Here is a 21061-nt window from a genome sequence, read left to right as displayed (position 1 = left end):
TGGAATGTGGCAAACAGAACTGAACACAATACTCTACGTCTGGCCTAGCCAAAGTTTTATAAAACTGCAACATCGCTTCCTTAATCTAGCATTCCTGTGCAAACTTAATAACACTATGCTCATGAAGCCTTGTGCTCAACTCATGATGTTTTTCTCAACTTGCCCCTTCCAAGAGATATTGGTGAATTTGACAAAATATCAAAAGTTCTCCCTCCCTGGGCTACTGACACCATAAGACTGTTAGTATGGGACAGTTGGTTCAGTGTACATATTGATGACAAGACTGGTGCCTGGAGGAAAAAGACAAATAGACAACCACTCCATTTAACTTGTACACTTGTACTTGCAAACCTGTCCTGGAGGTTTCTTTATGTAGATTACATAAAATTAATCATAAAATCCCTACAGCATGGAAGTAGACCATTCAGCCCATCAAGTCCACACCACGTCTCTGATGAGCATCCATCTCAGATCTGCACCTCTACCCTATCCTGTAAAACTGCATTTCCCATGACTAATCTACCTAAATTGCACACTCCTGGATACTATGGGCTATTTAGTATGGCCAGTCCACGCAGACACAGGGAGAACGTGCAAACTGCATACAGACAGTCACCCGGGGGTGAAATCAAACCGAGGTCCATGGCGCTGTGAGGCAGCAGTGCTAACCATTGAGCTACCGTGCCACCCACATCTACTGTGCCACATAGCTTCAGACTTTCAGACTTTGCACATTCTCCCCATATCTGCATGGGTTTCCTCCAGGTGCTCCGGTTTCTTCCACACTCCAAACATTAGATGAATTGACCACGCTAAATTCTCCATAGTGTTCAGGGAAATGTAGGTTAGGTGCATTAAGGGTAAATATAGGGTAATGGGAATGGGTCTGGGTGGGTTACTTTTTGGAGGGTCAGTCTGGAGTTGTTGGGCCAAAGGGCTTCTTTCCACACTGTAGGGATTCTATGGATTATATGATTCTATGACCTTCCCTGAGCTGGAAGATGTATTGACCAATACATATTGCAAACCTGGCGAACTCTGCAGGACATCGTGCCTAAACCCAAGCACCAGTAAACCTGTGATAGAACAGGAGAGGGAATAGAGAGGATTGACCACAATGTTGCCTGAGCTGAAGAGTTTCAATTATGAAGTGAGATTGAACAGACTGGGGTTATTTTCATCAGAGCAGAGGAGATTGAGAGGGAACATGAATGATATATGTAAAATTATGAAGGACATAGATCGAGTAGACTGGAAGAAACTTTTTCCCTTGATGGACAAGGTGCCATAGATTTGTTAAGGGTGGAAGGTTTAGAGAAGATGTGAGGAAAAATTATTTCACCCAAAGGGTAGTGGGAATCTGGAACTCACTGCCTGTAAGGGTGGTAAGAGGCAGGAACTCTGATAACATTGAAGAAATATTTAGATTTACTTGCAATGCCAAGGTGTACAATGCTATGGGTCAAGTGCAGGAAAATGGGATTAGAATAGTTAGATGGTTGCTTTTGATCAGCACAGACCAGATGGGACAAAGGCAATGCAGATCTCTATGACTCAGTGACCAGCAGTTGCAACATGATTGAACTTTACATTCAGTAATAAGTGAGATGAGTATTTTAAACTTAAATAAACAGCAACTACTTAGGCATAAAATCTGAGCGCTAGCTGAGGTGAACAGGGATATTAGACTCGGAGATAGATCAACAGAAAAGCAGTGACAAACATTTAACAAGGCACTTCAGAATACTCAAAACAAATACTCCAAAGGGAGGACCCACCATCTGTGATTAATTAAAGAGGTTAAGAAGAGCATTAATCTTAAGGAACAGACATTCAATTGTTAAAGGTGACTGGAAGTTCAGGTGACTTAGAATACAAAGAGCAAGAAATAATGACTGCAAGTTTAATTTGGACTATTAAATTGCAGCATAAGAAGAAGCTAGCTAGAAATGTAAAAAAAAATGATATTCTATAGGTATCTAAAAAATAAACAAGTGAAGGTGGTTTTCTAAAGGGTGCAAAGTGGAGTATTAATAGTAGATCATATAGAAATGACAGAAATAATGAATAAGTAATTTGCTTCGTCTGCAGTTCAGGGATACAAAAAAGCATCCCAGTCATATCTGTCAATCAGGAGGTTGAAGAAAGAGTGATGAAATTATTATCTTGAGGGATGCAGTACTGAACTAACTGATTTGAACTGTGGTTGATGAGTCTCAGGGTCCTGTGGCCGTTAAAGAACTGGCTAGTAACGGAATAGTGCATGAGTGGGAATTTTCCACAAGTTCACTGGATTCTGCAAACTTTCTACCTGACTGGAAAGGAGCAAATATAACCCGCTCCTATACAGGAAGGGAGGCGAGCTGGCTGCCCATTGCTGGGGCGACCAGACTGGGTCAGGCAGCGGGCAGCCCCAGGTTGTGAAAGGCACTATCCAAATGCAGCTCTGCATCCCAGCCAGCCGTGACAGAGCGCAGGCGCAGAGCGCCCACGTGACCCCCTCCTCCATGGCAAGATGGCGATGTTGGCGGAGTGTTCGAGGATCAGGTCAGTGTCTGAGAGAGAAATCAATCAATCAATATATATATATATACACACACCGCCAGAGAGAGAGAGAGGGGGGCGGGGGGACTGACGGTGTATCCCCCGGCCCAGGCATCAGGTCAGTGCCTGATGAGAGATTAAACTGTTTTATATAAATATATATAAAACACTATGTCAGCGAAAGAAACAGGTATATACTGTGTGTGTGTGAGAGAGTGTGTGTCAGTGAGGCGGGAGGGAGGGGAGGGTGTGTGTCCCTGTCCCTGTCCCCCACAATCAGGTGGGAGCCCCCAAGGGTCAGCTCAGTGTCGATCAGAGAAATGTATAAAATGCTGTGGATGTGGGTGTGAGAGGATTGTACACACACTGAGAAACATACACACTGTGGGTGAGAGAGACGTGCGCAGACTATGGGAAACGTGCACACTCTGTGAGAAACATGCACACTGTGAGAGAAACGTACACACTGAGAGAAACGTGCACGCTCTGTGTGAGAGAAACGTACACACTGAGAGAAACGTGCACGCTCTGTGTGAGAGAAACGTACACACTGAGAGAAACGTGCACGCTCTGTGTGAGAGAAACGTACACACTGAGAGAAACGTGCACGCTCTGTGTGAGAGAAACGTACACACAGAGAGAAACGTGCACGCTCTGTGTGAGAGAAACATGCATGCTCTGTGTGAGGATCTTGCACTCTGTGTGTGAGAAACGTGCACGCTCTGTGTGAGAGAAACGTACACACAGAGAAACGTACACACAGAGAAACGTTCACGCTCTGTGTGAGAGAAACGTACACGCTCTTTGTGAGAGAAACATGCACGCTCTGTGTGAGAGAAACGTACACACAGTGAGAGAAACGTACACACTGAGAGAAACGTATACACAGAGAAACGTTCACGCTCTGTGTGAGAGAAACGTACACGCTCTTTGTGAGAGAAACATGCACGCTCTGTGTGAGAGAAACGTACACACAGTGAGAGAAACGTACACACAGTGAGAGAAACGTACACACTGAGAGAAACGTACACACAGTGAGAGAAACGTACACACTGAGAGAAACGTACACACTGAGAGAAACGTACACGTCCTGTGTGTGGATCTTGCACTCTCTGTGAGAGAAACGTGCACGCTATGTGAGAGAAACATGCACGCTCTGTGTGAGGATCTTGCACTCTGTGTGTGAGAAACGAGCACACTCTGTGTGAGAGAAACGTACACACAGTGAGAGAAACGTACACACTGAGAGAAACGTGCACGCTCTGTGTGAGAGAAACATGCATTCTCTGTGTGAGGATCTTGCACTCTGTGTGTAAGAAACATGCATGCTCTGTGTGAGAGAAACGTACACACAGTGAGAGAAACATACACACTGAGAGAAATGTACACACGCTCTGTGTGAGAGAAACATACACACTGAGAGAAACGTGCACGCTCTGTGTGAGGATCTTGCACGCTCTGTGAGAGAAATGTGCACGCTCTGTGAGAGAAACGTGCACGCTCTGTGTGAGAGAAACGTACACACAGTGAGAGAAACGTACACACACACAGAGAAACGTACACGCCCTGTGTGTGGATCTTGCACGCTCTGTGAGAGAAACGTACACGCTCTGTGTGAGAGAAACGTACACACACTGAGAGAAACGTACACGCCCTGTGTGAGGATCTTGCAATCTCTGTGTGAGAGGAACATGCACGCTCTGTGAGAAGCATGCAAGCTCTGAAAGAAATGTGCATACACTGAGACACTTGCATACTCTGCGAGAAAAACGTGCACACTCTGAGACAAACGTGCGTACAGTGAGAAACATACACGCCCTGTGAGAGAGACGTACACGCTCTATGTGTGAGAAACATACATGTTCTGTGTGTGAGAAATGTACACTGAGAAACGTGCACGCTCTGTGTGAGAGAAACGTGTATGCTCTGAGTAACGTGCACGCTCTGTGTGAGAGATACATACAGAAACGTTCACGCTCTGTGTGTGAGAAATGTGCACGCTCTGTGTGAGAAACGTGCACTCTGAGAGAAACATGCTTGCTCTGATAGAGAAACGTGCACGCTCTGTGTGAGAGAAACGTGCATGCTCTGAAAATGCACTTGCTCTGCGAGAGAAACGTGCATGCTCTGAGACAAATGTGCATACAGTGAGAATATACACGCTCTGTGTGAGAGAAACGTGCACGCACTGAGAGAAATGTACATGCTCTGTCTGTGAGAAACGTGCACGCACTGTGAGAAACATATACTGAGAAACGTGCATGCACTGTGTGTGAGAAACGTACACTGAAAAATCTACACACTGTGGGAAACGTGCACGCTCTGTGTGAGAGAAACATGCACGATCTGTGCGAGAGAAATGTGCACAGTGAGAAATGTACTGTGTGAGAGAAATATAACCACACTGAGTGAGAAACATATACGTTGTGAGAGAAGTGTTACACGCTCTGTGTGAGAAATGTTACACAGCCTGTGAGAAACGTATACAGTCTGTATATGAGAAACGCACACAGCGAAAAAATTACACAGAAAGAAACGTGCGCGCGCTGTGTGCGCAAGAGAGAGAAACCGTACACGCTGTGCATGTGTTTGAGAGAAACATGTATGCGCCTATGAGAGAAACATACAAGCTGCATATGAGAGAGAGAAACGCATACACTGCTTGTGAGACAGACGAACATGTTTTGTTTGTGAGTGATAAATACACACTCTGTGTGAGGGAGAGAGACTGAGAAAGAAACACTGGATATGGGTACGCTGTCCCGCGTGCTCTCTGTCTGTGGCTCGCTCTCACTCTCGCGCATTCTCGCTCGCTCTCACTCTTACTCGCTCTCACTTTCGTGCGTTCTCGCTCTCTTACTCCCGCTCACTCTCGCGTTCTGCTCACTCTCGCTCTCACTCTCACGCTCTCCCGCTCTCTCTCACTCTCGCGCACTCCTGCACTCTCTCACTCCCGCTCTCTCTCACTCTCGCGCTCTCCTGCTAGCTCTCACTCTTGCACTCTCGCGCTCTCCTGCTTGCTCTCACTCCCGCTCGCTCTCACTCTCGCGCTCTCTTGCTCGCTCTCACTGTCTCACTCCCGCTCTCTCTCGCACTCGCTCTCACTCCCACTCGCTCTCACACTTGCGCGCTCCCGCTTGCTGTCACTCTCATTCGGTCTCACTCTCTCCCGCACTCTCTCACTCCCGCTCGCTCTCACTCTCGCCCTCTCCCGCTCTCTCACTCTCGCACGCTCCTGTTCTCTCTCACTCCCGCTCTCTCTCACACTCGCGCTCTCTCTCACTCCCACGTTCTCCTGCTCGCTTGTGCTCTCCTGCTGTCTCTCACTCCCGCTCTCTCTCACTCTTGCGCGCTCCTGCTCACTCTCACTCTTGCGCGCTCCTGCTCACTCTCACTCCCGCTCCCGCTCGCTCTCACTCACTCGCGCTCGCGATCTCTCTCTCTCACTCCCGCTCGCTCTTGCTCTCACTCTCTCTCGCTCCCGCTCCCGCTCGTCTCACTCCCGCTCGCTCTCACTCTCGCGCTCTCCCGCTCGCTCTCACTCTCTCCCGCTCACTCTCACTCTTGCGCTTGCTCTCACTCTTGTGCTCTCCCGCTCGCTCTCAATGTCACACTCGCTTTCTTGCACTGTCTCGCTCACGCTCCCTCTCACGCGCTCTGACTCTCGTGCTCTTCCACACTCATCCTCTCTCTCTCTCGCTTGCTCTCACTCAGTCTTTCACTTTCTGACTTGCTCTTTCATTCTCACTCACCCTCAATCACTCTGCAGCTCATTGACTTGTTCTCAAGCTCTCACTTCATCTCACTTTTTCACTCGTGCTCTCTCTCTCGCGTTCTGTCTCACTGTCGATCTCTATCTCCGCAGTCACAGGAAGGCGCGGGCGTTGCTGAAGAAGGAGAAGCGGAGGAGGAGGCGGCAGGAGGAGGCCAAACAGCGTCAGGCAGGTAGGAGCCTGGCCGGAGGGAACAGCCAGTGAGAATCTGTGGCAGTAGGGGTGGAGAACGGAGACCCAGGAAAGATCAGAGGCTCTGAGGACAGGAGGGGTGGGCATGGATGGGGTTTGGATGAAACAAGGAGTGGAGGGTGGTGGTGGGGAACGGGGTAACCAGGGTGTGGGGCTGGCACACAGAGGTGGAGTTTGGGAGTGGGGTGCCTAGCTGTCCTGGGGGTTGGGTGTGCTATGGTGAAACCTGGGAGAGTGGGACCTGTGAGTGACCAAGGACAAAGTGGGAGAGGGTGACCTGGGACCAGAAAGGAAGAAAGGGAATGGAGGGTGACGTCGAGGGGTGGTGGGGTTGGGTGATTCCTGGAACCAGAGCAGGGACAGTGTGTTGGAGTCCTGGAGGTGATGGTGGACCTTGGCAGGGGTCCAACAGGGGTGAGATAGTCTGGAAAGATGCAGTGGGTGTCAAGTAGAGGTATCTGAGAGGCGACTTAGTGGGACTGGGAGAGGTTGCTGGGCTCTTGGAGGGGATCAAAGAGACCAGGATGTGGTGAGTATGGACCATTTGTTCTGGGACATTGAGTGAGAATGCTAGGGGGACTGGATGGTGGAATACATATATATCAGCTTTTCCTTTAAGGATTGAGTGCTGTTAGTGAATTTGTTCTTATTTGTTAATGGAATATGGACATCAAGGCTCGGCCAACATTTAGTGCACATTCCGAATTGCCCTGGAGAGGGTGCTGTTGAGCTGCTGCCTTGAACTGCTGCAGACCATAGGATGTTGGCACACCCAAAGTGTTATTAGGGAGAGAATTCCAAGTGACCCAGTGACACTGAAGGAACGACGATATATTTCAGACTCAAGACGATGAGTGGCTTGGAGGGGAGCATGCAGGTGCTAAGGAACCTTGGTGTATCAGTGCATTGCATCTGGTAGATTGCACACAATGCTGCTACTGGCCATTGATGGGGAAGGGAATTGTACATTGAAGGTGGTGGGTGGGGTGCTGCCAGTTGTCCTGATGGTGTTGAGCTTCTTGAATGTTATTGAAGCTGCACCCATCAATGCAAGTGGTCAATATTCCATCTCATTCTTATAGAGAGGTGACAGATATTAGCGAGTCAGAACATGTGTTAATCACTACAGAATCCTAGCTAAAATAAAAGCTTTGACAAAGGGTCAGTTAGACTCGAAACGTCAGCTCTTTTTTCTCCTTACAGATGCTGCCAGACCTGCTGAGATTTTCCAGCATTTTCTCTTTTGGTTACAGAATCCTAGTTCCTGACTGCGTGTACTTTACAGTATTTATATGGCTGATCTGGTACACTTTCTGGTCAATGGTAGGCCCACATTTTGATTAGGGATTCAGCGATTGGAGGGGAGGGGGAATTGCGGGTGTGAAGGCGTGAAGTGGTTATCACCCAGTTGCAGTCAGACTTAGTTTGAAGGAAGATGGTTGTGGTGGTTGAATTTAAAATCAGCTCAGCCTCAGGCTCATCACTGTCAGAGTTCCTCAGGTGAGTGCCCTAAGCCCAAATTTACAAAACAAACCTGAAATCGGGATAGTGAGGGTGACTGTGCTTGATGTTAAGGCAGCATTTGACCCAGTGTGGCATTAAGCAGCTCCAGAAAAACTGTAGTCAATGGGAATTTGGATAAACTCTGCTGGTCAGACTCATACTTTGCACAAAGGATTGTGGCTTTTGGAGACCACTCATCCCAGCCCCCCAAGATATCACTGCAGGAGTTACTCTGGGTCGGTAGATATTTTCTGATCAATTGATTCAGAGGTATTGTTTCACACCTTTTGGAGCAGGTGGGATTTAAACCCAGCTCTTAGAGGTAGGGACCCTCCTACTGTGCCATAGAGCCCAGTCCCTCAGGGTAGTTTCTCAGGCCCACCTATTTCATCAGTGATCTTTCCTCTGTCACAGAGTCATAGTGATGTACAGCACGGAAACAGATCCTTCGATCCAACTTCACCATGTTATCGAGCTTATGGAGTATCACTGGAGCTACCTTCATCCAGTTAACTGCAGAATACTCCATTACATTCCATGCAGATTCCTGTCCTAGCCTGACATACTTTTGTAGCCACAACATTCGTAAAGGCTAGTGCAGTTCACTAGCATGGTTAATGGCCCCTCCCTCACCCAAGATATTAATCATAGCAGGTTCGGCAGATTCAATTATGTAAAGCAATTGAATGTCCTGGGACAATGGTTAGATTCTCTCACTAAAGACGGTCATTGCTTGCTGCTTGTATCTGCAGATGTCACTTGCCGTTTTTCAGTGCATAGAGTCATAGCGTCGTAGAGATGTCCAACATGGAAACACTCCCTTCAGTCCAAGTAGATATCCTAACCCAATCTAGTCACACTTGGCCCATATAATTCTAAACCCTTCCTATTCATATACCCAACTAAATGCCTTTTAAATGTTGCAATTGTACTAGCCTCCACCACTTCCTCTGGCAGCTCATTCCATACACGTACCACCCTCTGTGTGAAAAAGTTGCCCCTTAGGTCTCTTGAATATTTTTCTCCTCTCACCCTAAACCTATGCCCTCTAGTTCTGGACTCCCCCACTCCAGGAAAAGACTTTGTCTATTTATCCTATCCATGCATCTTCATGATTTTATAAACCTCGATAAGGTCCCCCCTCAGCCTGCAATGCTCCAGGGAAAACAGCCCAGCCTTGGGAAAAGTTGATTAGCAGAGAACTGGGAATTTAGGTCCATTGTACCCTTACGGTTGCAGAACTGATGGATAGAGTGGTCAAGAAGGCATTTGGTATGCTTGCCTTCATTGGATGGGGTATTGAGTATAAGAGCTGGCAGGCCATGTTAAAATTGTACAGGACTTTGGTTCAGCCACATTTAGAATACTGTGTACCGTTCTGGTCGCCACATTACCCAAAGGATGTGGACGCTTTAGAGAGGGTGCAGAGAATGTTTTCGAGGATGTTGCCTGGTATGGAAGGTGCTAGCTATGAAGAGAGGTTGAGGAGGTTAGGATTGTTTTCATTAGAAAAAAGGAGATTGAGGGGGGACCTGATTGAGGTTTACAAAATCATGAAGGGTCTAGACAGGGTGGATAGAGATAAGCTTTTACCCAGGGTGAGGGATTCAATAACGAGTGGTCACGCATTCAAGGTGAGAGGTGGAAAGTTTAAGGGGGATACACGTGGAAAATACTTTACACAAAGGATGGTAAGTGCTTGGAACGTGTTGCTAGTAGAGGTAGACACAGTAGATTCATTTAAGGTGCATCTGGACAGATGCATGAGTAGGTGGGGAGCAAAGAGATACAAATCCTAAGGAATTGAGTGATAGGTTTAGACAGTGGATTTGGATCGGCACAGGCTTGGAGGGCCCAAGGGCCTGTACCTGGGCTGTAAAGTTTCTTTGTTCTTTGCATCTGCCTTATAGCTTACATTCCCATTGAATGTTATATCATTAGCAAACTTGATGTATCTACATTAATCTCTGCATCTTTGAATAATTAATATAGATTGTGAATAGCTGACACCTCAGATTTGATCTTTGTGGAAGTCCCTAGGTAAACTTCCAAATTAAAAATATCCTATTTATCCATACTTCCTGCTTCAGTGTCTTACATATGTTACCCCAGCTCAAAGCAGTCTTGTCTCTCAATGGTAGTGTCCTTAGCTCTGGGCTAGAAATTCTAAGCCCAAGTTGCACCTACCTTGCTGATGTGTCAGTGTATCTATAACGTGTCTGAACTGGTTGATTAAATATGATAATGATCCCAAACATCTAGGACCTTTTATCTTGTGTACTCATTTTTTTGTGTGGCACCTTTTTTTGGTGCTTTTTGGAAATCCAAGTACACTGACCATAGTATTTAGGTGCATTAGTTGGGGTAAATGTAGGGTAGGGGAATGGGTCTGGGTGGGTTACTCTTCAGAAGGTCGGTGTTGGGCTGAAGGGCCTGTTTCCATGCCATAGGGAATCTAATCTAATCTAATAACTGCATATGCTAGTTCTCCCTCTACCCAACCTGGTTACATTCCTAAACAAAACACGCAAATAGAATGACAGATGTGATTTACCTGTTAACCAATTAGTAGGGAAAATGCTAGGATCTTTTCTAAAGGATTTAATAGCGTGCACTTGGAAAACAGTGGACAGGATTGGATAGAGTCAGCTAGATTGACGAAATGGGAAACCATGCTTGACATATCTACTGTCATTTTCTAGGATGTAACTAGTAGAGTTAATGAGAAACCCAGTGGATGAGGTTTACTTGGACTTTCAGAAGGGTTTTATAAGGTCCCATTTTTTTAGATTAGATTAGATTAGATTACTTATAGCGTGGAAACAGGCCCTTCAGCCCAACAAGTCCACACCGACCCGCCAAAGCGCAACCCACCCAGACCCATTTCTCTAGATTTACCCCTTCACCTAACACTACGGACAATTTAGCACGGCCAATTTACCTAACCTGCGCATTTTTGGATTGTGGGAGGAAACCGGAGCACCCGGAGGAAACCCACGCAGACACGGGGAGAACGTGCAAACTCCACACAGTCAGTCGCCTGAAGTGGGAATTGAACCCGGGTCTCTGGCGCTGTGAGGCAACAGTGCTAACCACTGTGCCACCCACCCATATAAGAGATTAACATGTCCAATTAAAGCACATGGGATTAGGGTGGTGTACTGAGATGGATAGGAGAAAGTGAGGTCTGCAGATGCTGGAGATCAGAGCTGAAAATGTGTTGCTGGAAAAGCGCAGCAGGTCAGGCAGCATCCAGGGAACAGGAGAATCGACGTTTCTCCTGTATTCCTGAAGAAGGGCTTATGCCCGAAACGTCGATTCTCCTGTTCCCTGGATGCTGCCTGACCTGCTGCGCTTTTCCAGCAACACATTTTCAGCTACTGAGATGGATAGTGAACTAACTGGCAGACAAGCAACAAAGAGTAGGAATATACAGGTCATTTTCTCAGTGACCGGCAGTGACTAGTGGGATACCGCAGAGATCAGAGCTTGATTCCCGTTGTTCACAATATATATTCATAATTTAGATAACTAAATTGCAGGCAATTCAAAGCTCTGTACAAGGGTGGACAGTGAGGTGGGTGCAGCGATAGAGTCATACAACACAGAAATAGACCCTTCGGTCCAACTTATCCTTTCCGACCAGGTTTCCCCAACTGAACTAGTCCCATTTGCCTGCATTTGGCACATAACCCTCGAAACCTTTTCTATTCATGTACCTGTCTGAATGTCTTTTAACTGTTGTAACTGTACCTGCATCTATAATTTCTTCTGGCATTCCACATATGAACCACCCCCCCGTGAGAAAAAGTTAACTGTCAAGTCCCTTTTAAATCTTTCCCCTCTCACTTTAAACCTAATGCCCTAGTTTCGGACTCCCCTACCCTGGGGTAAAGATCCACCTCATCTGAGCCCCTCGTGATTTTATAAACCTCCATAAGGCCACCCCTCAACATGCTGCACTCCAGGGAAAAAGAATCCCAGCCTATTTAGCCTCTCCTTTTAACTCACACCCTCTGGTCTTAGAGTCATAGAAAAGTACAGCACAGAAACAGACCTTTGGTCCAACTTGTCCATGTTGACCAGATATCTGAAATTAATCTAATCCCATTTGCCAGCACTTGGCCCATATCCCTCCAAACCCTTCCTATTCATGTACCCATCCAGATGCCTTTTAAATGTTGCAATTGTCCCAGCCTCCACCACTTCCTCCGGCAGCGCATTTCATGCCCGCATCACCCTCTGTGTGAAAACTTTACTCCTTAGGTCCCTTGTAAACTCTTCCCCTCTCAATCTAAACTTATGCCCTGTAGTTCTGGTCTTCCCCACCCCAGGTAAAATACCTTGTCTATTTACCCTATCCATGCCCCTCATGATTTATAAACCTCAGTAAGGCCACCCCTCAGCCTCCGATGCTCCAGCAAAAACAACCCCAGCCTATTCAGCCTCTCCCTGTAGCTCAAATCCTCCAACCCTGACAACATCCTTGTAATTCTTTTCTGAACCTTTTCAAGTTTCACAGCATCATTCCTGTTAAAATATAGAGTCTAAGTGCATCATGAAGCTGCACAGAGTAGAAAGTCAGTCCAGTCGATAAAAACGTCACCCACTCTCCATTTGTTTTGTCGTTTGTCTAATAGTCTTACAACAGGAACTGTCCAACATCATACATGGAAGCTAACTTGTGGAGTTAATTGAGGAATGAATTAGTGCATTCAAAAGAAAGGGATGAGAGAGGAGAAAATCAGTGAACAATGTCATAAACAAAAAAAAAAGATGGGTGTTACAGACATAGATATGAGAGGGAAAGTAATCAGCCAAGATATCACTAGAAAGTGATATACTTCCAGAAAATGATTAAGTACACCCACAGATATCAGATAACCATCAGATCAAGCTCCCCCATGATGTATAACATAGACAGTGCCCGTTTAGGTAACCTATCGGGGGCCTTCCAGTTTATCTGGCTTTGTTCAGGATTAAACTTGTGCTATTAATGTATTATTTGTGCTTATTCAAATATGAAGCCTCATGTGTATTCTCTTAGTATTTGTGGGCTAATTTGTAGTATGTTGATCCTTCTTTTACCACTCCATCCCACAGCCCTCACCCTAGTCACTGAATGAATCACAAATCAAATCTGAACTTCTGTTATCACTTTTATGAATTATTGGTTACATTTGCCCAACATCCCTCTAAATGTTTTTTATTCATGTACCTGTCCAAATATCTTGTAAATGCTATAACTGTTCCTGCATCTACCACTCCTCTGGCAGTTCATTCCATATAAGAACCATGCTCTTTGAAAAGGTTGACCCTTGGGTTCTTTTTAAATCTTTCACTTCTCACCTTCAACCTATGCCCTCTAGTTTTGAAATCCTCTACCCCATGGAAAAGACCTTTGGTATTCACCTTAACTATGCCCCTCATGATTTTATAAAAATCTATATGGTCACTCTTCAGCTTCCTACACAGGGAAAAAAAAATCCCAGTCTTTCCAGTCTCTCCTTATAACTCAAACCACCAATCCTGGTAACATCCTTGTAAATCTTTTCCATACCTTTTTGAATTTAATAATATTCTTCCCATAGAAGGGTGACCAGAAATATATGCAGTGTTCCAAAAGTGGCCTCACCAATATCTTGTATAGCTGCGATATGATATCTCTATCCCTATACTCAATACACTGATCAATAAGGGCAAGTGTGCCAAACACCACCTTCACCACCATGTCGACCTGTGCTGCCATTTTCAAGGAACTGTGTGTGTGAACCCCAAGGGATCTCTATTCAACAACACTCCCCAGGGCCCTGCCATGAACAGTGTAAGTCCTGGCCAGCACCTCACCTTCCGCCTGGCAGCCTACAGCTCGGAGGACTCAACATTGAATTCTCCAATTTCAAATATCCTTCCCACACATCCCCCAACTCCCTTTTCAGCCCCGCCTCCTCCCTTCCATCCCTCCAACCGACCTCTCCTTCCAGCTACCAACTGGATTTATTCCTCCTATCGACCAACCAGGTCATACCTACCACCTGTATTCACCTATCACCACCTCACCACTTTGCCCCTGTCCCCACCCATAACCCTCCCCCCACCTGCCCTTTATCTGCAACTCCCCCTACCCCCACCCCTGGTCCTGAAGAAGTGTTGACTTCTTCAACACCTGATGCTGCCTGGCTTGCTGTGTTCTCCCAGCCTCTTGCTGGATTCTTGGGATGACAAGTCTGACTTATGAAGAGAGACTGGATTGGCTCGGACTTTATTCAGTGGTGTTTAGAAGAATGAGGGGGGTGGGATCCCATAGGGACAGATAAAGTTCTTACAGGACTAGACAGCGTAAATGCAGGAAAAATGTTCCTGATGCCTGAGGAATCCAGAACCAGAGGTCACAATCTAAGGATGTGGGGTTGGCCATTTAGGCCGGAGGGGATGAGAAATGTCTTCACTTGGAGACGCCTGTGGAATTTTCTGCCACAGAAAGCAGATCAGGCAAAAACTTTTAATGCTTTCCAAAAGGAGATAGTAAATCTAAGAAAAATATCTAACATGCATTATTAAGACTAATTTTGTAAGAGATTCCAATACTTTCCCTATAACTATTGGACTATATAGTTCCTATTTATGTTCTTAGAATCCCTACAGTGTGGGAATAAACCCAAGTCCAACAAGTCCACACCGACCCTCCGAAGAGTATCCCACCCAAACCCTTGATTAATGCACCTAACCTACACATCCCTGAACACAATAGACAATTTTAGCTTGGCCAATTCACCTAACCTGCATATCTTTGGACTGTGGGAGGAAACCAGAGCACCCGGAGGAAACCCATGCAGACACGGGGAGAATGTGCAGACTCCACACAGACAATTGCCCGAGGCTGAAATCGAACCCGGATCCCTGGCGCTGTGAGGCAGCAGTGCTAACCACTCAGCCACCGTGCTGCCTGTGTTCTCGTCCTCTACGCTCTCTCTTTTCCCTCCTCCCTCCTCTTCGCTGAAATTGTAGGTTTTTCAGTAACCATGTTGAGACTGGTCTTGATGTGAAGGTTAGAGGAAAGATAATAGTTCATTTGAAAAATGTATTGGCAGTTCTTTAATATATAACGCACTAAAGGTGATGAATTCTCATACTCAGATTTTGTGCACTTTCTTTTTGTGCAATGAAGTATTATTTTAATTCTCTTTCAGAATTGGCTAATGAAGAGGATGTAGAAGAGGTAGAAAACCTTGAGGAAGAAGAGAGTGTGTTGGAAGCTGAAAGGTCAGTGACCTTTGAGATCTATGAGCCTTTAATTTTACAAAAAGAAAAGAAAAAGGTCACAAATCCTGTATTTAAGTGGAGATTGTCAACAACAACTGATTTAAAGTGTTTGTCGAAACCTGTGTTATTTTAAAGTGGTCGGTTCCGTCTCTTAAATCAAGTCAAATCAAAATGATTGAACTGTCAGTGATATGGATTGCTATGACTGATGAGTCAGTAAATTTAGTTGGTTGATTTGGCTTTGAATAAATTGTAATGTTAATATCTGTGTCCCTTTTCCAATGTGCATGTGACATTTTTGATATAGTGACCAAACCTGGATACATATCTCATCTATTAATCTTCAGCTGTTAGCACTCCTGATTTGTGTTGCTGACTGGGTTTTTTTTGAAAAGGTGACAAAGAAATTAATGAACACATCCATATGGATTTCAAAACATTCGACAAGGTTCTGCATAGTAGACTGGTTAGTAAGGTTAGATCACATGGGATCCAAGGGAATTAGCCAATTGGATACAAAATTGGCTCAAAGATAGAGAAGAGGATGGGAATGGAGGATTGTTTTTTGGGGTTGAGGCCTGTGACTAGTGGTGTGCCACAAGGATCAGTGCTGGGTCCACTGCTTTTCGTCATTTATATAAATGATTTGGATGTGAATGTAGGAGAAATAGTTAGTAGGTTTGCAGAAAACACCAGAATAGGTGGTGTAGTGGACAGCGAAGAAGACTATCTCACAGTACAAGGGGATCTTGATTAGATGGGCCAGTGGAAGATGGAGATTAATTTAGATAAATATGAGGTTTGACGAGGCAAACCAGGGCAGGACTTATGCAGTTAATAGTAGGGCCATAGGGAGTGTGACTGAACAAAGAGACCTAGGTATGGAGGTATATAGTTCCTTGAAAGTGGAGTCGCAGGTATCATAGAATCCCTACAGAATGGAAGCAGGCTCTTCAAGTCCACAACAGCCCTTTGAGTCCACAATGACCCTCCGACGAGCATCCCATGCAGACCCAGCCCCCAACCCTATCCCTGTAACCCTACATTAACCGTGGCTAAGCCATCTAGTCTGTGCATCTATAGGTCATTCAGCATGGCTAATTCACCTAAGCTGCACATCTTTGGAGTGTGGGAGGAAACCGGAGCACCTGGAGGAAACCCACACAGGCACAGGGACAATGTGCAATCTCCACACAGACAGTTGTCCAAAGGTAGATTTGAACCTGGGTCACTGTGCTGTGAGGCGGAAGTGGTAAATAGTGTCCTCTGGACAGGGTAGTGAAGTTGTCTTCATTGGTTATAACATTGAGTGTAGGAGTTGGGATTTCATGTTATGGCTATACAGGACATTGGTGGAGCCATTTTTGCCAATACTACATATAATTCTGGTCGCCCTTCCAAAGCAAGAATGTTGTTAAACTTGAGAGGGTGCAAAAAAAGGTTTACAAGGATGTTTCCAGGACTAGAGGGTTTGAGGTAAAGGGAGAGGCTAAATAGCCTGGGGCTTTTTTTCCCTGAAGTGTCAGAGACAGGGGAGTGATCTTACAGAGGTTCATAAAATCATGAAAGGCATGGATAGGCTGTCCAGCTAAGGTCTTTTTCCCAGGGTAGAGGAGTCCAAAACTAGAGAACATTGGTTTAAAGTGAGAGTCAAAAGATTTGAAAGGTCATGGGGGTAACTTTCACGCAGAGGATAGTGCAAGTTGGGAACGAGCTGCCAGATGAAGTGGTAGAGATGGGTACAATTATAACATTTAAATGGTATCTGGACAGATAAATGAATCGGAAAGGTTTAGAGGGATATGGGTCAAATGCTGGTTGATGGGGCTAAATCAGATTGGGATGTCTCGTTGGACTGAAAGGTCTGTTTCCATGCTGTATAACTCTATAAGAAAGGGTTGCAGTAATTCTCTCCACCCTTGTCCCTCTTTCACGTGTTAGGCAGCGCCTACATGTCGAATGGCTGGCAAAAGAGCAGCAAGCCCAAGAGGAATTCCGACTGAAAAAGGAAAAGGAAGAAGCAGCACGGAAAAAACAGGAAGAGGAGGAGGTAAACACTCGTTCTCTAATCCTTCTATTCCTTCAATCACACAGAGCAATGAGATAGAGAATAGTGACCCATTTAGCCCGTGTTCTCTCCAGCTGATCTGAGGAGCTGCTGAGACTATAAATTAAGAGGTATACTCAACAACTGAAATATCATTTGCTTTATAATTTTGCATTGTGTCGTGAGAATTATAATGAAGCTAAGATGACCAAATTGTATCTTTCATTAGATGGTGATTCTGGGAAAGACATTTTGATCTGTGGTTTGCAGTTGTGCTAACCAAGCTATAATAAACACTTAGACGTATTGCTTGGATATTTTTATTCAGAGGTCTTAGATTGTAAGAAACTAATAGTGTGAAAGATGATGCAAAAAAATTATCTCAGTTCGTATCAGCTGTTCTAAAGCAGTGAAAAGCTGCACCATTGTAATGGCTTTAAATAAACTTGGCACCTCAAGTCTGATTTAGTGCTTCACAAAACAATGACTTTCACTTGGAGGTTCTGAAGCTCACAAGACAACATGTTTCTGTGGGAGGAGATAAAATCTTATGAAATGTACATGATGTTGCAATGTTAAGCTGTGTAGCAAGGAAATGCAGCATGCATTAAAGCAGGAGAAGAGTTTTCCTTCTTGGACGTAAATCATTTAAATTCTGTTGGGTCTGACTGCGCCCTTTGTTCCCTGTGGAATGTCATTCCAAGAGATTGCTCACTTTGTAGGTGAGAGTCTTTTGGAATGGTTTGAATTGAGCACAAATGATGCCAATATTTCAGAAATTGTTTACTTCATTGTAGACTAGAATGTTGTTTGGGACAGCCTCCAGTTATGCTGAAAATTCCTGGATTTTAACTTCAGAACTAAAATCTAAACAGTGAGATCATTCTTTAAATAAGAGATATTCTGACGTTAAAATAGGTCTGTGAAATGAGCATTGACTGTTTTGTGATCCTGTTTTTTTGGTGTTCCCAGAGAAGAATCCGTGAAGAATGGGAGCAGCAGCAGATGAAGGAAAAAGAGGAAGTGGAACACAAACAGCAGGAGCGGAGAGAACGAGAGGTGATTCCAGCTCTAGGAGGATAAATTCACAGCATATATCCTCTTTAAAAAGCATTTCATATCTTAATTCAGCATTTTTGCTTGAAGTAGGGCGGTTGTTTGGAGAACTTAGCCTGAAAGAATAATGGTATTAAATGCAAAAGATTTGGTATTACTTTTCTGTTCATTTATCAAGTTGAGTCTTGGGAATGGAATGCTGTCTACTGCAGGCATCGAAAGTCAGCATCAAGTACTTGCTGGTCAGTTTTAGCACATATGCAAGCAAAGTGAATCTGTAAAAGCATGCAGCAGGGTGTCAGTTTTCCACATCTCATCTTGACCCTTATCTGATTGAGATTGCCAGACGAGGAGTAGTTTTGTATCATGAGTTTGCAGACGTACGGTAACTTGCCAACCATCTAAGGTTAATTTGGATGGAGCTAAGAGAAGTATCTTCCTTTAAGAAGCATTTCAATTAATGTCCCCTTTACTAAAAGACATGTACTGATTTTTGGAATGTTACCATATAGTGCTTTCATAAAGGCCTTTTAACTGTTAAACTGTTAACAGGTTAACTGTTAAACACATTCATTATTAAAACATACTAAAGGAACTTGCAGCTAGCCAAGCTGTTGAACTTGATCACTTCATGGGGCAGCAATGGTAGAAATATGATTTAAATCAGCAATGGTTATTGATCGTAGCGACCCGGCCACTTGCATATAGGGGTAAAGCCCATGGAGTGATAGTTTTTTTTATTTGATTTAATTTTATGTCTTGATTTGGGCATCAGCCTCAGATGTAATAAGGCAATATATAGATTGTTACAAAAGACTTTTCTCTATTATTGGTTCATAATGTTCAAATTTCAAATCAAATGGTTTATTCAGAATAGAGTATAATTAAATCTGTTGAATTGCTGTTTCCTCACTGAATAGCTCATTATTTTTTCTCAAGTGGGTGATTGATAATATTCTGAGAGCAAGTTTAAACTCTTAATCAGGTAAAACTTGTTCTTTAAAACCTAAGTATGATCAGTTGAACTGCCTTATCTTGAAGCTTTGCTCAGACAGTTATGTGCTTGATTGTGGGAAGAAAGTCTATTTGATTAATGTTTTGCTTGGGTACAGCCCTGTAGATTATTTGAGTATATGTTGAAGGTTACAAACAAACCAATAATATATAAAGTGAGGTTATCCAGATTAAGTTAGCTTAAACTTAGACAAAGAGAATTCAGCCAGCAATTAACCTTACAAACTTGAGGAATTATAAAGGACTTATTTTGATACATTCTTTCTGACCTTTATGATGCCTTGTACTGTAACAATATTTAATGTGTTCATGAAAATTATCTGAACCTACACAAGTGATATTCCTTAACAGCCCTGCACTAAAGAGTTCCCACCGCTCGTCCTTACTGACTAATACATCAAGATGTATCTTTTTCATGATACTTAACAAACATGATTTGAATTATGAGTCTTGTAGCTTGATATCCCTTCATCCTGTGTAAGATATAAAGATTTACTAGAAAATTCAGCTTTGTCTTATAGCCTTTTGCTATTAAACCTCCTAAAACGTTTAATTGTGAACAGTTATTCAGGTCCTGTCACGCCAGTCTCGCAAGCAGTTTAGAAGCCGCTGTGTAAACTGACCCGGTGCCTTTTCAGCAAGCTCCTGCCTGTTCTGTGTATTCTGCTACCTTGTAAATGTATTTGTATCTTGGATATCCAGCATTTAGGGACTGAGCTAGTCATGTTCTATTGTGGCTATACAGAATTTATCATTTAAAAAGTTAATAATTATTGCCCTTGGGTTGACTGACAGCTAATATGTTGCTGAATGTTCGGAAAGTTTGTAAGAACTGGGAGCACAGGGAAGAGTGAATTCTATCTTGAGCCCAAATGAATCAGCATTATTTCAATTTGCAGCAGTCATAAAATACTTGCCACTATGAAGGCTGAATTATAATATTTTTCTGATAAATAATCAAAATTTGTCTAAATAATTTGTCTATTTCACATTTTTCATGATAGAATTGATGTTGTGGCTTAGACATTTGGTTTTGAGTTTAATTGCCTTTAAATAATGTATTAAAAAATTTTAATTCCTGTGATGAATCCACTTTATAAGACACTCATTCTTAACAAGTAGCATCAGATGTGTACCAGATATGTACTGCACGTTGTTTTTTACCAGTCCTATGTTTACACCATTTGTAGGAAGCTGTTCAGAAAATGCTGGATCAGGTGGAAAATCAGGTATTGTATGTTCTTTGAATTTTTTGAATTATACAAGTTAAATTGTGTTAGGCTTAATGGAGAATATTTGCAAAACTTTGTTCTCAGTTGAATAAACATAAAGCTGTCAGCTCAACAAAATACCAAGACATGCTATAATTTTAGCGAAAGTGAGGACTGCAGATACTGGAGATCAGGGTCGAGACTGTGGTCGAGAAAAGCACCCGGCTGGTCAGGCAGCATCCGAGGATCAGGAGAATCGACGGTTCGGGCAAAAGCCCTTCATCAAGACACTAATTCTAGTCGACTCTAACTATTGTGCAATAAGGAGGGAGGAAAACCCAACATACCATTTGGCTATTTGATCTGTCCTCTCTTCCCTGAAGAATATTGTATGATATCCATATCAATTTATGAATTAGGATCAGATTAGGCCTACTTGATTCTGTTTACCATTTTGT

General features: G+C 44.0%; 1 protein-coding gene across 3 annotated transcripts in view; it reads left to right on the top strand.

Annotated features, from left to right (window-relative positions):
* Window positions 1–2506: 2506 nt before the first annotated feature.
* The window catches only part of zrsr2 (zinc finger (CCCH type), RNA-binding motif and serine/arginine rich 2), a 46043-nt gene continuing 27488 nt past the window's right edge, over window positions 2507–21061 (top strand). For all 3 annotated transcript variants that reach the window (XM_087993164.1, XM_043694460.2, XM_087993163.1), the window contains exons 1-6: window positions 2507–2547; window positions 6410–6489; window positions 15203–15275; window positions 17217–17325; window positions 18295–18381; window positions 20583–20621. In XM_087993164.1, the coding sequence (XP_087849290.1) occupies window positions 2516–2547; window positions 6410–6489; window positions 15203–15275; window positions 17217–17325; window positions 18295–18381; window positions 20583–20621 (420 nt within the window). In that variant the 5' untranslated portion in view covers window positions 2507–2515. The remainder of the gene's footprint in view (window positions 2548–6409; window positions 6490–15202; window positions 15276–17216; window positions 17326–18294; window positions 18382–20582; window positions 20622–21061) is intronic.

Source organism: Chiloscyllium plagiosum, unplaced genomic scaffold, assembly GCF_037043375.1.
Source record: "Chiloscyllium plagiosum isolate Xiang-an unplaced genomic scaffold, Cpla_swu_hap1 HiC_scaffold_12, whole genome shotgun sequence".
In the NCBI taxonomy this organism is placed as follows: Eukaryota; Metazoa; Chordata; class Chondrichthyes; order Orectolobiformes; family Hemiscylliidae; genus Chiloscyllium; species Chiloscyllium plagiosum.
This window is presented reverse-complemented; position numbering and strand designations above follow the sequence as displayed.